At 36.4% G+C, this 17,135-nt stretch overlaps 2 protein-coding genes across 4 annotated transcripts; both read right to left on the bottom strand.

The window, feature by feature from the left end:
• Positions 1-1,720: 1,720 nt before the first annotated feature.
• Positions 1,721-3,949, bottom strand: LOC112091416. Its single transcript, XM_024165049.1, has 3 exons — positions 3,766-3,949; positions 2,576-2,918; positions 1,721-2,472 (listed from the first exon to the last, which is right to left on the bottom strand). Exons 1-3 carry the CDS (start codon positions 3,835-3,837, stop codon positions 1,973-1,975), a joined length of 915 nt encoding a protein of 304 aa, XP_024020817.1. The 5' UTR covers positions 3,838-3,949; the 3' UTR covers positions 1,721-1,972.
• A 3,444-nt stretch (positions 3,950-7,393) lies between these two features.
• Positions 7,394-16,219, bottom strand: LOC112091415 (WD repeat-containing protein 43-like). 3 transcript variants are annotated; one of them, XM_024165046.1, is made up of 10 exons: positions 16,082-16,219; positions 15,878-15,964; positions 15,426-15,712; positions 14,126-14,375; positions 9,118-9,234; positions 8,691-8,932; positions 8,513-8,595; positions 8,042-8,153; positions 7,811-7,885; positions 7,394-7,731 (listed from the first exon to the last, which is right to left on the bottom strand). In XM_024165046.1, exons 4-10 carry the CDS (start codon positions 14,373-14,375, stop codon positions 7,606-7,608), a joined length of 1,005 nt encoding a protein of 334 aa, XP_024020814.1. In that variant the 5' UTR covers positions 15,426-15,712; positions 15,878-15,964; positions 16,082-16,219; the 3' UTR covers positions 7,394-7,605. The 3 variants fall into 3 exon arrangements, with proteins under 3 accessions (XP_024020814.1, XP_024020816.1, XP_024020815.1); XM_024165048.1 differs by having other exon boundaries at positions 14,141-14,375; XM_024165047.1 differs by having other exon boundaries at positions 15,472-15,712.
• Positions 16,220-17,135: the final 916 nt, after the last annotated feature.

The following is a 17,135-nucleotide window of genomic DNA, read 5'->3' as shown; positions in this document are numbered from 1 at the left end:
TTTATAGATGAAACTGATTGGCAAATTGCCGAACTTTTGTATAACTTTTTAGGTAGATTTCATGAAGTTACCTTAAAGCTTAGTGGAACTTATTACCCAACTTCACCATTAGCATTAGGAGAACTTTTAAGAATGTCTATTTTATTTAGTGAATTTTGGACACATGAGGTTTTAGGAGTTCCTATCGCCTCTATGGAAAAGAAATTTAAAAAATATTGGTCTAAATTACCCATGTTGTATGGTTTCGGTGTTATTTTTGACCCTAGATTAAAATTAGAAGGTTTAGAAAGTGGATTAGATAACTTAGGTGAATTTTTAGCTATAGACACTACTGACCAGTTTCCTATTATAAAGGAAAAAATATATTCTCTATATATCTCTTACGAAAGTAGGTTTAGAAACACACCTCGTGTTGAACAACCGCAACAACGAGACGACAATCCGCATTCATTCTTGAATGTTTTCGGGTTGTCTAAGAAGAAGAAGAAGAAGACGACGATGACGAGTCAAGGTCAAGAAGAATCTGGGAGTGGAAGTGGATCTTCATCAAGAGGTGGCGGCGGATTCAACGAGTTAATGGCGTACCTGAGTGAGGGCTTAGTTGTAGACAATAGTGAGGTGTTTAATTTGGTTGAGTGGTGGAAGGCACGAACATTAACTTGGCCGATCCTAACACGACTGGCAATGGATATTTTTTCAATCCCGGTCTCCACTGTTGCAGCCGAACAAGCATTCAGTACAACCGACCGAATACTTGAAGAACGGAGAAACGCATTGCAGCAGGATATTATTGAAACTTTGGTGTGCATCAAGGATTGGGACCGTTCCGACCAACGCTTACACGATACAATCTCACCGGCAAACCAAGAATGGATCGACGAATTTAATAGATTAACTTTTAATTTTCAAGATGATCATTCTGCTTGATCTTGATAATTTCTTTGTAAATATTTATTTACTTTGTAATTTCTAATTTGTATAGTGTTTATTGTAATCTTGTATAGACTTTGTAAGTTCATCAAATTTGTAATTTGTCCCACAATGATTGCACTCTTTTTTCCTTACCAAGTTTTTATCCCAATTGAGTTTTTCGTGGTAAGGTTTTTAATGAGACAATCATGAATTACAAATTTAAAAATCAATGAAGAAGTAATTTTTTTTATATAGTTCGTTCGTGTGTTCAGTGTTCATTTCATATTTCAAATTGTAATATACACATTGTAATTATACAAATACTTATTTCTACAACATAAAAATATAATATAAAAAAAAATCGGGCAGCCGGTCGGGCGTCGGGCAACCCGACCGGGCACGGGCAGGCATCCTCTGCCCGAAGCCCGTTCATGGTAATTTTCGGGTCGGGTCGGGCAGCCCAAAAATTCGGACAAATCGAGTTCGGTCATCGGTAAAAAATTCAGACTTTTCGGTGGTCGCAGGCGGCCCGTCCAAAATTTCAGTACTAGTTCAAACCAATAAATTCAAAATGTGAGGATTACTTAAATGCCATGCCACTTATGCACAATGCTAGACTCGCATTGAAGCTTCAAGAATTGCAGTTTAAACTTTCGCTATGATTATAATCACCATTCGGGTTACAAAGTGGCCGGTCTACAAAAAGAAAATTAACTTTAAATGGAGTTTCACTTTAAATAAAGTTATAACCTACCTATAATTCTTTACTTTTCGTTTTGTATTTGTTCTGCATATCCAACCAACAGTAAGAAACCAATTCTATTGGTAGAGAAGCCTACCAAAAGAAAGTCCCAACTTTTAATTTACATAATTAATCATCATAAGCAACTCCTAACCAATTTCTGTACAAATTACAAAACTTTCACCGGAAAGAACGACCAAGTGGTACACAAAAAGAGCTCGACTGCTCATGGTAGAATATGTACAACTTCGTTACTATAATATCTAATGGGTGAGTGGAGAACAAATGAATTGAAAAAAAGAATTAAAAAAAAAAAAATCAAAACGGGACTACATAAGGCAATGCACATATGCCGACTTCCAATAAGTACTCCGCTTGCGGCCACAAACCGGAGCTCCTCGAACATGATACTTCAATGTTGGTTTTGTGTCTTTTAGACTCTTGCTTCTTTCTTGAAGCCAAGAAACAATCCTCGTCATCAAAATCATTTTGCCACAACTGATGCATAGGAGGGTCAGGCACCCAATTCTCAGTCAATGTTTTGTAGGCTGATTCAGCACGCCAAATCTCATTTATATGAGAACTGGTTTCTTTGGATCTTCTGGTGTCAGTTCTCTCTTGTCCTGAGAATGGCAACGCCGGGTGCCATGAAGGTTTGAGTTGCGCAAGTTCTACATTCATCTGTGCATTACCCAAGACCGTCCCCTCTTGAGCGCAAGTTGCAGACCCTGTGGAATGGCCATTCTTGTCCTGTTCGCTCAATGAAGAATCTGGCTCTATGTGCTTCCTCAATGGCAACCTAATGCGAAAAGTTACTCCTGTTTGATTTTAGAAAGGCAACCAAAGATCAATGTTATATTAGTCCAATGAAAGAGGTAACAAAATCAAGCATGGTTGTCATATAAAGAAACGAAAACCCACTTTCGCTTTCGCTGCCATTGAATGAGGACTCCTGCCTATTCGTCTTCTTGCTGCTTTGGGTGCAGCAATCAGACAAGTGGCAAATGCTTCCTGAAAAGGTTGGCTGCCCGTGTTCTTCAGAGAGATCGCTCTTTTCCAATTGATCAGATTCGTCATCAACTCTCTTTAAAGGAAACTTGGCAGTTGAGCCAGCTTTAATCTTTCCATCCTCGAGTTTCCTCACTTTGACATCGGTGACATATCTCGGTGTCCTTTCCTCCTTAATTTTCTCCTCTTTCCTTAACTTCTTCAAATTCTTCTCTTTCCTCCACTCTATCTTTGCTTCATCCTTTTCTTTCCGGAGCTATTGAAGCACCAGAATGACAGTCCATAAGACGGGTAGAGAAGATCAAACAAGTACGAATATCCACAGATTCTCATTACCAGGAAGATCCCAATACAACAGGACATTCATTGTCACATGTACTCTAGGAAGTTAAACAGGTTTTGGCAAAACAGGATTCACACAAGATTAACTATACTTTAAATTAAGCAAAATCTTAAGAACCTTTCTCGAAAGAAATTCAATTGAAAACTAAAGTAACATTTAAAGTTCTTGGAAATCTTGTCAAGTTCAAGAATTCTATTTTTAAAGAAAAAGCCGCAACAAAGAGCTGCCAGTTTCACAATAATTTGGTCTAATAAACATTTTTTTTTATTTAAGAAAATCACTTCAAACTGATTACATAAACTAATCATCACCTTAAAAACATCAAATCTTAAAATGCCAACAACACACTATCAAAATTGCGATCGAACAAGATCTGTAAATAACCCAACTCATGCGTCGCATAGGGTATAGATTCAATCAAACCATGATTGCCCATAATCTTAGACATCTTGAGATTAAAGAATCGAAGGAAAAAAATGCATGAAAACAAAGGCACCCATGCAGGTATTTTCAAACCTTATTCTTCCCTTTCTTCATCTTTAGCAAAATAAACTAGACCAAAATTTTTCCAAAAAGTTCAATTTCCGAACCCTAAATCCCAAAATCAAAGGAATGAGTTTCAAATCAATACACCCAATTATCAATACCCAAATAATTCCCGGAACATGGCGAGTAAAGAGAACCCTTGCACTTAAAAAGCAATCAATTTTCGAACAAAACCAGTTGAGCACAAACGCGAAAAAGCTATCGCCCAACGAACCTTATTCAAGGCCTCCCAGTACGCCCCTTTGTCCGCGTACGACGGAGGCGGAAACGGAAAACAACGAGACATATCTCAGCTCAAATATTAGGGATCAAACAGAAGAAGATCAAGAAACCCTAACCCTAAAGGAAGAAAATTTGTTTCCTCTCTGAATGCTAAAAACCTAGTAAGACGTGGTGTTCTAAATTGGCGGACCGGACGACAGGGTCGAGGGGCTATTATTTATAGAGCGAGGTCGCCAACATTACGCGCTAAACGGCGACGCGTTAACCGATTAACTTTCACTTTATTAGAGGATGGTATTATATAATAATATAACAATATAATATTTAATATAATTATTATATTATATAAATTAATATGAATTATACAGTTTATTTTTAACGTATTATATAATATTTTTTATAATGAATTAATAATTTATATTAGGATTGAGCTCTATTTAGTAATGGGATTTATACTATGATTTAAATCGTAGTTTATTATTTGTTATAGTGTTTTCTCTCATAAAAAAATACACGTAAATTAAGAATAATTCTGAATCATAATTTTAAATTTATGAACCAAACGTACACTAAAAGTCAGAGTCAGATTAAGATAAAGTTGTACATGAGTTATAATTGTTAAAAAATTTAAGGAGTACAATGCAAAATTTTTATTTTTAAAAAATTATATTTTGATTTTAAAATTTTTATAAAATTACATTTTAATCTTAAAACTTTTATAAAATTATAGTTTGACCTTAAAATTTAATAAAATTTTATTTTGACTTCAAAACCTTTGAAAAATTATATTTTAACCTCAAATTTAAAATAAATAGCAGTTTATCATATAAAATTATCATTTACGATTGGTAAAATAATGTGATTAAAAATCTTTATTTATGTGAAAAAAAAATCTTTTTACCAATTATAAAAAGAAAATTTATATGAGTAAAAATCTTTTTACAAGTCATAAAAAAAATTTATACGATAAACTGTTATTTACTTTAAATAATTTTAATCTGTTATTTACTTTAATTATTTATTGTAAATTTACTATTTACTTCATTTATTTTTTTTAAGGGCTCAACGATAAATAGTTTTTTGCTAGAAGCTTTCTAGTGTAGTACCGATAATTATGTTTAACGATGTCGTGGTACAAGAAAAATGACGTGTAGCTTTTTCAATTTTTGACGTAAAATGATTAATAGTTTTTTGTTGGAAGCTTTCTAGTCTAGTACCGATTATTATGTTTTTAAATGTTAAATATTATTAAAATCACATAAAAAAAGTATGTATAATTAAAAGAACTTGATACCAACCATTAAAAAACGGAGAAAAGTACGTGAAATTAAAAGAATTTAGTACAAATATGATGCTTCAAAACAAAGTCCTAAGTCCTACTAATGCGGCGGTAATTACCCAGCCATATTATGGATGCTGTAAAAATTTGAGGCATATTATGGCTTCATTCTAAATTTATTGGTCAGAGTTATTACCAAATAATTCATCTTTCGATTTAACTGGCTAAAATTTTACGCTTGTTGTGAAAAATATTATTGTATTATACAAAAAAATTAGAAATTTTTATATTATAGGATTAATTTATATAAATATAAATCTATATAATATTTTAGTCAAAAATTTCTTACAATATATTATAGCTCTGGTTTTATTTTTTTCTTTTGTTCTTCTTAACAGCAAAATGCAAATTTTTAAAAAATTAATAATAATAATTCAAGAAGTTGAAAATCTTTAATTATATGTAGTGTAAATCAAAGGATTTAGAAGTAGTTATTGATGAGTGAGTTTTACTCGCTCATTTAGTATCGTTTTACACTTAATAACTAGTTAGTTTTTGAGGTTTTTTGTTAGTTTTTATGTGTGTTTTTGTTCTTTGTTTGAAGGTTAGGTGAAAGTCTATGATTTGGAAGGTTTTGGACAACTTGTGGTGGAAAAAGACAGCAAACCCATTGTTTAGGCGCCAATTTGTAGCATTTTGGCGCTAAGTTTTACGAAACCAGTACATTTGGACAGAACGGGCAGCGTTTTGGCGCCCATGACAACGCTCCTGATTTTTGCACAACCAGCGCCGCAGCGCTAGGAACTCAGCGCCGTGGCACTACGACGCGAGAAAAGACGCATTTTGAAGGTAAATCGTGAGAAAACTTACATGTTTTGACCCTAATGCTCCAAAACATATAAATAGATAATTCTAGGGCTATTAAAGGGACTTTTGGACTGGGAGTGACGGCTAACTCTTGGGAGAAGAAAAAGAGAATTGGGTACGGAGAATAACAACGGCTCAAATCCGGAGACGGAGACGCTTCAATTCAACTCCAAACTAGTTCTTCTCTTTCCTCTCCAGTGATTAAGACTTTGTTTAGGAATTTATTTTGTTTAGAGATGAACTAATTTCTTTTTCTAGGGCTACGATGTAACCGGATTATGAATGTTCAAATTCTCAATCTTCTTTTTAGTTAATTGATGTTTAATCCATATATGCTGAGTATTTCAATTTATTCTTAATGCTTGTGATTGTTTGGCCAACTATTACATGATTTTGTATTTGATTTGAGACTGAGAGGTGATAATTAAATAAGTTCTTAATTGAAATACCATGAGTTGTTCATAGGATAGAGATATATATGATGCTTGTGCAGTTCTTTTGAATTTCTTGCACTTAATGATTTTCAACAGGTTTAGAAGTCTGACAGAGATGTAGAGTTTGCTTGTTGGATTAGAATTATTGTTGCTTGAGAAAGAATAATAATTGCTTTAGAGAAATTACTGTCAGTATATGATTGAATATTAATTTTCTTGAATTATAGAAATTTGAACAAGATTAATTTTGGTGAATTCTGAAACCCTAGAGTCTTAATCTATTAAATTTTATTCCATTGAATAGCATTGTTTTATTTATTTAATTGTTTTAGTTTTACTTTATTTAATTTTATAAAATCTCTTTTCGATTATTCAAATAAAATTGGAGTTAATATAATTTTGATAATTAGTAAACAACAATCCTCGTGAGACGATACTCTTATTCACTATTATATTACTTGATTGCGATAGCGTATACTTGCGTTACGATTTCTCACAACAGTTATATTACATGGTATTTGGGCGTTTTCTAAATGGGTATGTTGCCTTTGGTTCAGAATTGAAATGATAAAAGATTGTTAAGATATGTATTTAAAATAATAAATGTTGATTTTTATTGATAATTGATATAAATTAGTAAATATCTTACCTTATTGTCAATCTTTTTGGGTACGGTGTTTTTAGATGTAGTGCTGTGACAGTTGATATTTGTAGTGGTGATATTGAAGATAAACATGTACAATCAAATCATAAGACAAGAAAAGATTAACATATGATATTCTCGCCACCTTCAAAACTCGACAATAATTCATCTTTTAAAGATGAAATATTGTAGACAAACTCGACAATTTAAATTCAAGGGGTAAAACCGGTATTTCACTATCCTATGCACAATAAAATATGCCTCTTCTTTAGTATATATAATAATGTCAAAGATGTAAATTAAGTCTACCATTACCACAGCCTCACTACGAGGAATTTAACCTCGCTTTGCTCTTTTAAGGTGTAAAAGCGAAAAGGAAGGAAAACACTACGCAAAATCAGCAGATAAAAACACCGGGAAAATTTGTCATTCATTTGCAGCGTTTAAGCGGGTTAATACAATTGACTCGTATAATAATCAATTAACATATGATATTTCGCCACCCTCAAAACTAGGTTTCCCCCTCAGAGTTTGTCAGTCTTGTATACTACTCGCTCATGTCGTTTCCTTCAATCGCTAAGACCACCAAATGCTTCATCAGGAGCCTCACTATCTTCCTCGCTGGTTCCGTCGGTTTTCCATGGTATCTTCGGATTCCTCCTCATCACTTTCATCTTTGTCCTCGATAATAACTGGCACAATCACATTGCTTTCATCCACTTCATCGTCCACAATCTGTTCAGAAAAAGAGCCCGTTAAGTAAAGAGCTTTATCAGCTTGCAGATATTATACAAGGACTTCAACAGACACTTACGTCAGCATAAAGCACGCCTAGCACACTTGATAGTTGAAGAGCAGAATGGAAAGTGGAAACTCTAGATTCTATGAGCTGAGTACATCAAAATTCCCATTTGTTAAAAAAAAAAAATGCCTTGCAATTTAATGAAAAAATATGATGGGACAACTTCACTCCCAATAAGCCGTGCACATGGTCTCTTCTTAAACCGACAGTTCTTTAGGTTTTCAGGTCAGCTTCAGAAAGTACCTGATACAAAGAGTTCAAGGAAACTATAGAAAATTCCTGGGACATTATTCCACTGGCATGCTGGAGAAGTAGGCATCTCAACCACGGAAGGGCACATGCCAAGATTGCACCCCTGGACCAAAAATAGGTAAAAATAGCAGTTAGGCACAAAAAAACAGACCGATTTGTTGTCCAGAACAACAAGAAAAGGGAAAAGAACATTGGATAAATCAAGCTCTGCAAGCCACTTAAGAAGTATCCAGCTATGATGTCACTTATTATCATACGAAGGTCGAAAGAAAACCCAAAGTAAGACCAAAAACAAGTCTTAAATGGTCCTGGGGATACAAGGCCTGAAAAGATGTAAGCCGTCCTTATAGATGCACAAAACATAAACCTAGCGTGACTTATTGAGCTGTTATATAGTATGCAAGTAACGGTTAATTGCTATAATCTAAGAATAATAAATCACTGAAGGTGCCAAGTTTTCACCTTGACTGAATACTAGATATAAGGGACTGTAGAAGCTTTGAAACATCTGACGGATTAAAGAGTGAGATTGATTTTGCAATAACCTGCAACAAGAAAATGTATTGTTCATATTAACATTGACTTTTCATCTGGCTGCTCTCAAAGTAGCCAAAAGGCGTAGCCTAAGGAGAAGAGATACCTTCTCATCTTGGGTGTATAAGTAATTTAACAGAAGGGCGCGGTCATCAGCATGCAGTGCTTGCCTAAGCAGAACATGAACAGAGTCTGCCCTAGGAGGCTTTGCAGCGAGAGGAAGCTCATCATTTTTGTTTCTGTTTTCTATATCACCATCTACTAAATTTAAAGTTGCGAGTTTTTCACCCATGGTTGGCTCATTTAAATCATCATCAACAAGAACTCCATCAGCCACCTCTCCGTTACCTATATATTAAATATTCAGGACATAATTATCATAAAAACGAAAAAAAGGATCCTCAGTCATTGAACTCCACGCAGTACATATTATTGATGATCAATTCCCCATACATGTTTGAGGCAATATGAGGGAGCTAGAGTTATCATGTGATAAGAAAGCAACACTCATTGTCCAATTAAGAAAAACTCACCAATGTCAACTATATCTCCCGAAGTTGAATGGTCTGGATCAGATGCTGCACGCTTCTTACTTGCTTTTTTACTTTTCTTCAGAGAAACTGTTGTTTCTGACCCCATATTTTGGAGATCTGCGATACAGAATTCAGTAACATCTTTAGACCAAGAGCACCTATAGCAAACACCACTAAAGGTGGGGATTCACATAAAAATAACAGCCACATATATAAAGAGCGTAGGAGTTGCAGCATATATCATATGTGGATGATGGCAGTCAGGAGGAGAAAAAAGAAAAAGAAAAAGCACTGTGGAGATCCACTGGTAGTCTGGAGAGAGCTGAGATGGCTATGGGCAGAGTTTAAGGTGGCTGCCAGCTACGGTGAACCCATAGCAAACTTTATATAAATGGAGACTATATGCTTCTCAATTGTCGGCAAATGTCAACGCAAAACATGTTGGACAAAAGTAAGAAAGGGGCGAAAGCGAAAAAAAGAAACAGAGAGCTATTGTTCCTACAACCCCAGTTCTTGGAATGCTTTTAGTCTCCTTTGAAGCATCTACCAGAGCATCTTATGTCACATATTCCGTTGCCACTAAAAATTATCTAGTTCAGGGATGAATCTGCCCATAATTTTAGATTGGGAACGAGGTCGTGTAAAAGTTCAAGAACCATCAACACCATTTTTTTTTTCCCTTCTACGTTTCCTTATAGAGACTAGAGCGGGAAAGAGAGTAATTCTCTAAAAATCGCCTCCATCTCCCTTGGCCTCACACAGTCAGACTCTAATCCTAACTCACACTTTCTTCCGCTTCCCCCAAAATGGCAGCTTCCTGATGGCTCACCCTGGCTTTTGAATCTCCTTTTGATGCCTAAAGAAGAGAAAACATGAACACAAAAGCGTATATTTGAAAAGGGTTTTGCTTTACATAAAAATAACGGCATCAACAACATTGTAGAAAACATGAACACAAAAGCGTATATTTGAAAAGGGTTTTGCTTTACATGAAAAGAACGTCATCAACAACATTGGAGTCGTGATTGCCCCCCTAGTCTTGGTGGATGAGGAAGGAATTTTTGGGTAAGGAGAAAATATGTAAACGGTTGAGCTATGAAAAAAGTTTTGCTCCTGTTTTCTACTTTGTTATATCTGGGTTTTTGCTTGTTCCGTTAGAATTTTTACTTTTCAAGCAGATATACAGTCAAGATTAGTATAAAAATCTTCTCAGCTCTAAGCAAAAATACATATACCACAATTCGGACTGTTTATACTAATCTTGACTGTATATCTGCTTGAAAAGTAAAAATTCTAACGGAACAAGCAAAAACCCAGATATAACAAAGTAGAAAACAGGAGCAAAACTTTTTTCATAGCTCAACCGTTTACATATTTTCTCCTTACCCAAAAATTCCTTCCTCATCCACCAAGACTAGGGGGGCAATCACGACTACAATGTTGTTGATGCCGTTATTTTTATGTAAAGCAAAACCCTTTTCAAATATACGCTTTTGTGTTCATGTTTTCTCTTCTTTAGGCATCAAAAGGAGATTCAAAAGCCAGGGTGAGCCATCAGGAAGCTGCCATTTTGGGGGAAGCGGAAGAAAGTGTGAGTTAGGATTAGAGTCTGACTGTGTGAGGCCAAGGGAGATGGAGGCAATTTTTAGAGAATTACTTTACTCTCTTTCCCTCTCTAGTCTCTATAAGGAAACGTAGAAGGGAAAAAAAAATGATTAATGGTGTTGATGGTTCTTAAACTTTTACACGACCTCGTTCCCATGAAAAGGCAACAAACCACGCAAGTTCAATTGCTTTTGCAATGCATCCACGGAGACATCATTCAAAGCAGCATTATCTAAAGTTATATTGAAAATATTTTCCTCAATTCCCCAATCACTTAATAAGGAAAAGATTTTCGCAGATAGCGCTATCCCAGTGGGTGGAGGTGGCATAAGACAAAAATTCAAGATTCATTCCTATGAGAGCTAATTATAAGGTCCCAAGCTGTGTCGATTGTACATTGAGAGGGTAGTCACGTTACACAGTTTCCCTATGTCTATTGTCTCTGATCGTGACGCTCGATTCACTTCCAAGTTTTGGAAAGGATTACAGAATGCTTTGGGAACTGAGTTGAGATTTAGCACCGCTTTTCATCCTCAGACTGATGGACAATCAGAGCGGCTCCATTTGAGGCTCTATATGGTAGACCCTGTAGATCTCCTTTATGTTGGGCTGAGAAAGAACGCATTAATCTTGGACCTCAATTTGTACGGAAAACGACAGATAGGGTTCAATTTATTCATGATCGCCTCAAAGCTGCTCAAAGTCGACAAAAAAGTTATGCAGATAACTGGAGACGACCGTTGGAGTTCGAGATTGGAGACTTTGTGTTCTTAAAAGTGACCCCAAAACGTGGTGTTTCTCGTTTTGGTATTCGAGGCAAGCTTGCACCGAGATACACAGGGCCATTTCAGATACTAGAGCGAATTGGGACCAGTTGCATATCGCCTAGACCTGCCATCTCAATTGTCTCATGTCCATAATGTCTTCAACGTGTCGATGCTATGGAAGTACGAACTAGATCCGTCTCAGATAATAACATGGACAGATGTCCCGATCCAGGTAGACACGACTTACGAGGAGTTTCCTGTTCAGATTTTAAAACGTGAGATTAAGACTCTGCGTCATCGTGAGATTCCCTTGATAAAAGTCCTATAACAGTATCATAGAGATGAGGAAGCTACTTGGGAGCTCGAGTCAGAGATGCAGAAAAAGTACCCCTATTTATTCTGAATACAGTTGTAATTGTAATTTCAAGGACGAAATTTCTTAAGGGGGACGAAGTTATAAAATCCAAAAATTATTTTAGGGTCAATTTGTAATTTTTAAAAACTAAAGTGAGAAAAGTTTAGAAATCTGGGCCAGAATTCGAATTTAGAAGAAATGTGGGGTCAAAAATAAAAATTTTGACAGTTAGCATGCATAACCTGTTATTTAGTGCCACTTGGGCGTGTCTCATCCTCACCAAAACAGAAAACCCTCACTTTCTCTCTCTCTCTCTCTCTCTTTCTCCACGTACGGCCGACCAACCTCCGGTGAGATTCCGGCGTCCGTTTTTGACACCTCCCGGCTCGTTGAAAAGATCACGTCGAGCTGAGTCCAGATTGGTGTCTTCCAGCCGCCAACTCCGCCGAACAACGCCACACTCGCCGGCCAAAGTTCCGAAAAAAACACCCAAATTTTTAATCGTGATATCTTTGCCGTCCGGTGTCCGATCGAGGTGATTCCGGTCCCAATAGACTCAGAGCGAAGAGACGAAGAAAACCATACCAGCAGCACGACTTGATTCTGACCGGAGCGCCGCCGCCCGTGGTGGTCGAATTTCTCGCCGCCGCCGCCCTCGGATCTCCCTTCTCCGATCGCCGTGAACGACACTGCCCAGCCCATTAGCTTCAGAGGGAGCCAGTGAGTCGTTCTGGGCTACCAACTGTGGTCACCGCCGCCGCCTTGCCGGAAAACGAGCCGCCGCCGCCGTGAGAAAAATGGGAGGATGGTTCCAGTGATTTAGCCATTGGATCCCCGTGATCTTGGTGTCAAAATGCTCAGAATCTCACGAGTAACGAAAGCCCTCAATCAATTTTGAAGATTCGTGGCTTAAAAATAAAGATTCAAGGCTCAAAATTCGACCGGAATTGAGGATCTCAATCCGAGTTGTTAAGAGGTTAAATTTGGTAAAATTGACACCGCCATTGAATTCAGAACCATCGATTTAGGGGGAGTAGGACTCAAGTCCGCCGTGAGATTCTTCTCCGGGAAGCTCCGCCGCCGTGCCGCCACCGTCGGTGGCCGGATTCTGGCGAAGCTTTGTTTCTCAGCTTTCCGACTTCTAATTGACAATCTGGGATCCGTTTTGAGGTAGGAGTCCTATTACTTAACTTTTGTGAAATTTTATTTAATTTAATTAGCTTTGTTAAATATGAGGAGAATGAAATTGGACATTAAACTTCTTTATTACTATTATACGATATGACTTGAACAAAACCATTAAGGGGCCCGTCCTGTATTGTACAGCGTGGCCAAGAGATTTGACATAAATTTAGAATTTGACACAAAAGCATGGTTAAGAGAATGTAAATCAGACACGATAGTGAGATAGTGTGCTAACAGTAGGTGTGACCGTTCACTATCCCTGGGTATGGACCCAAAAAGGTAAAAGAGTGCAGACGCTCTTCGAGGTTGAGAATCCTCAAGGTTACTGTACAGTGGTTGCGTCTTGGTGAGGGCTCGGAACAACAATTCACCATTGCCCGTGGTTCGATAACTGATCTGGTAGGGACCCCGAGATAGAGCTCCTTGCTATTAGTGCCTCTGAATCACCGCGCCCTTTAGGGGTTTTTCGTCACGAGCGTACGGATTGGATTATCTCACTAACACTGATCATCTGACTCATTATACACAAAACATAAAAAACTACTAACCATGCAAGTTTAATTAGAAAATTAAATAAAACTAAAGGTGAGTAATAGTCCTCCTACTGAGCATTTCATGCTCGTCCCTTTTCTCATCCCATTCCCAGGCGGTGTACAGTGTAATCTTTCAGACGAGGAGTAGACATCTCACAGTGCGCACGTGTTTGAGACTTATCCCTTCTTTTGGTCTTCTTCTTCCATTATGTAAGATTCTGAACTGGGTTGTTTCGACAGGAATGTGACTGATGATGGTTGTATTATTTAAGTATTTTACTTATTGCTACATTGTACTGTGGATTTCTGGTTTTATTTTTTTTGTCAATTTGTGATTTTTAATTATGAGTTTTTCGTTGAAAGTCCCATGGACACTTGTCGTTTATATTTTGAGAGTTATATTTTATTTTTATTTTCGTTTGTCCCTCGTATTTTATTCTTATTGCGTAACCCCCACCTAGGGGTGTTAAACAAACGACAAGCTACTATCATGAGAAATAAACATTTGACCAATATCTCTAGTGTCTGATCTCAAACAAGTTTAATATGCTTTAACATTTTACCTGTTCCATACTTACTGGCAGCAAGATATTGTTGCCCACACTTCTTGTAAGCACTCCTAAGCTTTTTGTCCGAACCAAGAGGAAGGATGTCAAAAAAGTTCCAAACTTTTGATTTCAACTTCTTCTTGAGAGGTTTTTGGCCACCGATGCCTATGAGCTCAACCACATCCTCCTCAAGCTCAATATCCACATCTATTGGTTCCTCTAAATCATTGTTCTCACTTTGTGCCTCCAAATCATTGTTGTTCATCTACAATAGAATTAAGAGAAAACAAAATCAGAAAAACTTTCAAGGTACAATATACATAGATATATGCATATATAGGTCCAAACTTTCAGGGTACAAATGATGGTGCATGTTGAAGGTCCAAATCACAAGAGTAAATGAACATGTTACCTTATTCGGGAACCATATATATATATATATATATATATATATGCATATATAGGTCTATTACAAGAGGTAAATTTGTTAGATAGATTATCCCAATCACAAATCTATGACAGCTTATCATGGAGCCTGCCCAACTTTTTTAAGTGGCCCGTGGCTGGGATGTAATGTCACATTCCTATACTCCATAGGCTAACTTTCTTTTCCTCAGGTACTCATAGGCAAACTTGCAAAAACTAACACCGCCACAAATTGAATTTATGTTAATAACCCATCAAAATTACAATATTCTCACATTCCATCTTAGCCCAGTACATGTTTTCACTAAGACCTTGATTCTATTACCAAGAATTCTCTATGAATAAATTAAGATGCCAAAGTGATATTGGCAGTGGTTTAGTTGTGGTAACACAACACTTTGGTCCCAGACAGCAGAAGGAAAAGAAAGACCAAAAAGTATTTTGCTCTACAACACTTTGGTAGACTGCAAGTTAAGCAAGCTAGCTTGTTCAGACACCAAAGTCGTGAGTAGTGTTTAATCCTTTTCTATAAAAAAAAAAACAGAGACAATATCCCGTTATGCTCGCGAATCCAGTACTTATTCAAATGTATTACTCGCGGATCATATAATATCCCGTTATGTTTGATGTTTATTGCAAGTTATTCCTCGGTGCTTCTAAGGAAACTGGTTTGGTAACATGCTTCGCATAAGTTATCAAGTGAAAAATAACCATAAATATAGGAAAATAAAAGTAAGGAACGAAAGAAAAGGAAAGAAAGAAAGTTGAAAATTTTGTCGCAACCCTAAGCTGAAAATCTGCCGAGCTTTCAATGTGTGTGCACAACATTTTCTAATGGAAGCAAGAAGAAAAACAAAACAAAAGAAAAAAATAGAAGAACATAACTTACCTTGTCGCTATTTTGAGAGAAAGTTGCTCCAAATCTAAAAACTCACTGTGGAAATTTGAGGGCAGGCGGCAGCTGAGATGAAGGAGATGTACAAATTTGAGGGCAGAGAAGGAAATTTGAGGGCAGGCGGAGAATCAGCCAAGAAACCAACGTCGCTATTTCGAGAGAAGAAGAAGAAGAAAGAGGCGCAGAGGTGAAAGTATGAGGGCAGAGAGGAAACTAGGGCAGAGATTCAGAGAAGAAAGAGGCGTCGTTAGTTGTTTAGTATGTTACTAGCTGCAAAGCCTCTGCAAAACATAAATCCAAATTCCAGTCAATTACCTTAATAAGTTCGAAGAAAACCATCGATAACTAAACACCAATAACCTTCATTTTTCCCAATACCCAAATTATACACAACAAATATGCCTAAATTCACAAACACAAAGATGGAGAGAGAGAGAGAGAGTTACTATTAACAATCTCAGCGGCGCTTTTGTATCCTTCTCCTCCCTTTCATCGTCCGACATCGTTTCGAAGCTCTGAAATCGCTCTCGAATCTTCAAAATCAGAAAAACGAAAAATCAAAGACCCAAACACAAAAATCAGAACTCAAAGGAAATGACGGAACACAATGAACGATTATAAAATTGAACTGAAAATTTCGCAGAACTCACATCAAATATCGGTCGACGGCGAAGAGACTGAGCTCGGAATGAAGAATCTAGGGTTTAAGAAATGGAAAAATGTAGAGCAGAAAAGGTGGCTCGGTAGTGCTAGGGTTTCGACACACGGCTGGCTTTGCTTTAAACAGGATTTCTCCAGCACCTTAGTTAGGGTTTTATATTTTGCTTCTTTTTTAAAAAAAAAACTATATATATATATATATTTAATTTGAGGAAATTTTGGTAAATACCCATTAAAATGATATCATCATGTATTTTTTACTCTCAATATTAACTTATTAAATTTTATATTTTTAGAGTAAATAATTTAACAAATTATTATTAACGCGTCTCAACTCACAAGTAAATAGCGTAATTTAATATATTATTATCTAAAATTTAACAAATTATTATTTATAATTTAACATATTATTATTAAATAGGTATTCTATCACAATAAAAAAATATAACTCTAAAAAATGAATGGGTATTTTAGAAAATGCTCGGTTCTTTATTGCTTGTACCTAGTGCTGGAACTTTGGACGGGCCGCCCGCGACCGCCCGAAAAGCCCGAGGATTTGTCCGAGCCCGAACCCGACCCGCCCAAGATTTTGGGGCCGCCCGCCCGAGCCCGAATTTCACCTTGAACGGGCCGCGGGCTTGTATTCAGCGGCCCGAGCCCGCCCGAATTGCCTGAATTTTTTAAACTTTTTTTTTAATATTAAGTTATTTATATATATATTAGTATTACAATTTATATATATATATATATTAAATTTGAAATGAACACACGAACTATATAAAAAAATTATTTCTTTATTAATTTTTAAATTTGTAATTCATGATTGCCTCATTAAAAACCTTACCAAGAAAAACCCAATTGGGATAAAAACTTGGCAAGGAAAAAAGAGTGCAATCATTTTGTGACGAATTACAAATTGTACAAACTTACATTGTTTATTAAATTACAAATACAATGTAAAAAGTAAATACATATTTACAAATTACAAATTTACAATTTAATTTGAAGCTGAGGGATCGTCTTCAAAATTAAATGTTAATCGAT

This window comes from Morus notabilis, unplaced genomic scaffold (genome assembly GCF_000414095.1).
Source record: "Morus notabilis unplaced genomic scaffold, ASM41409v2 Scaffold195, whole genome shotgun sequence".
Classification (NCBI taxonomy): Eukaryota; Viridiplantae; Streptophyta; class Magnoliopsida; order Rosales; family Moraceae; genus Morus; species Morus notabilis.
The sequence above is the reverse complement of the archived record's forward strand: the minus strand, read 5'-3'. Positions and strand labels throughout refer to the sequence as shown.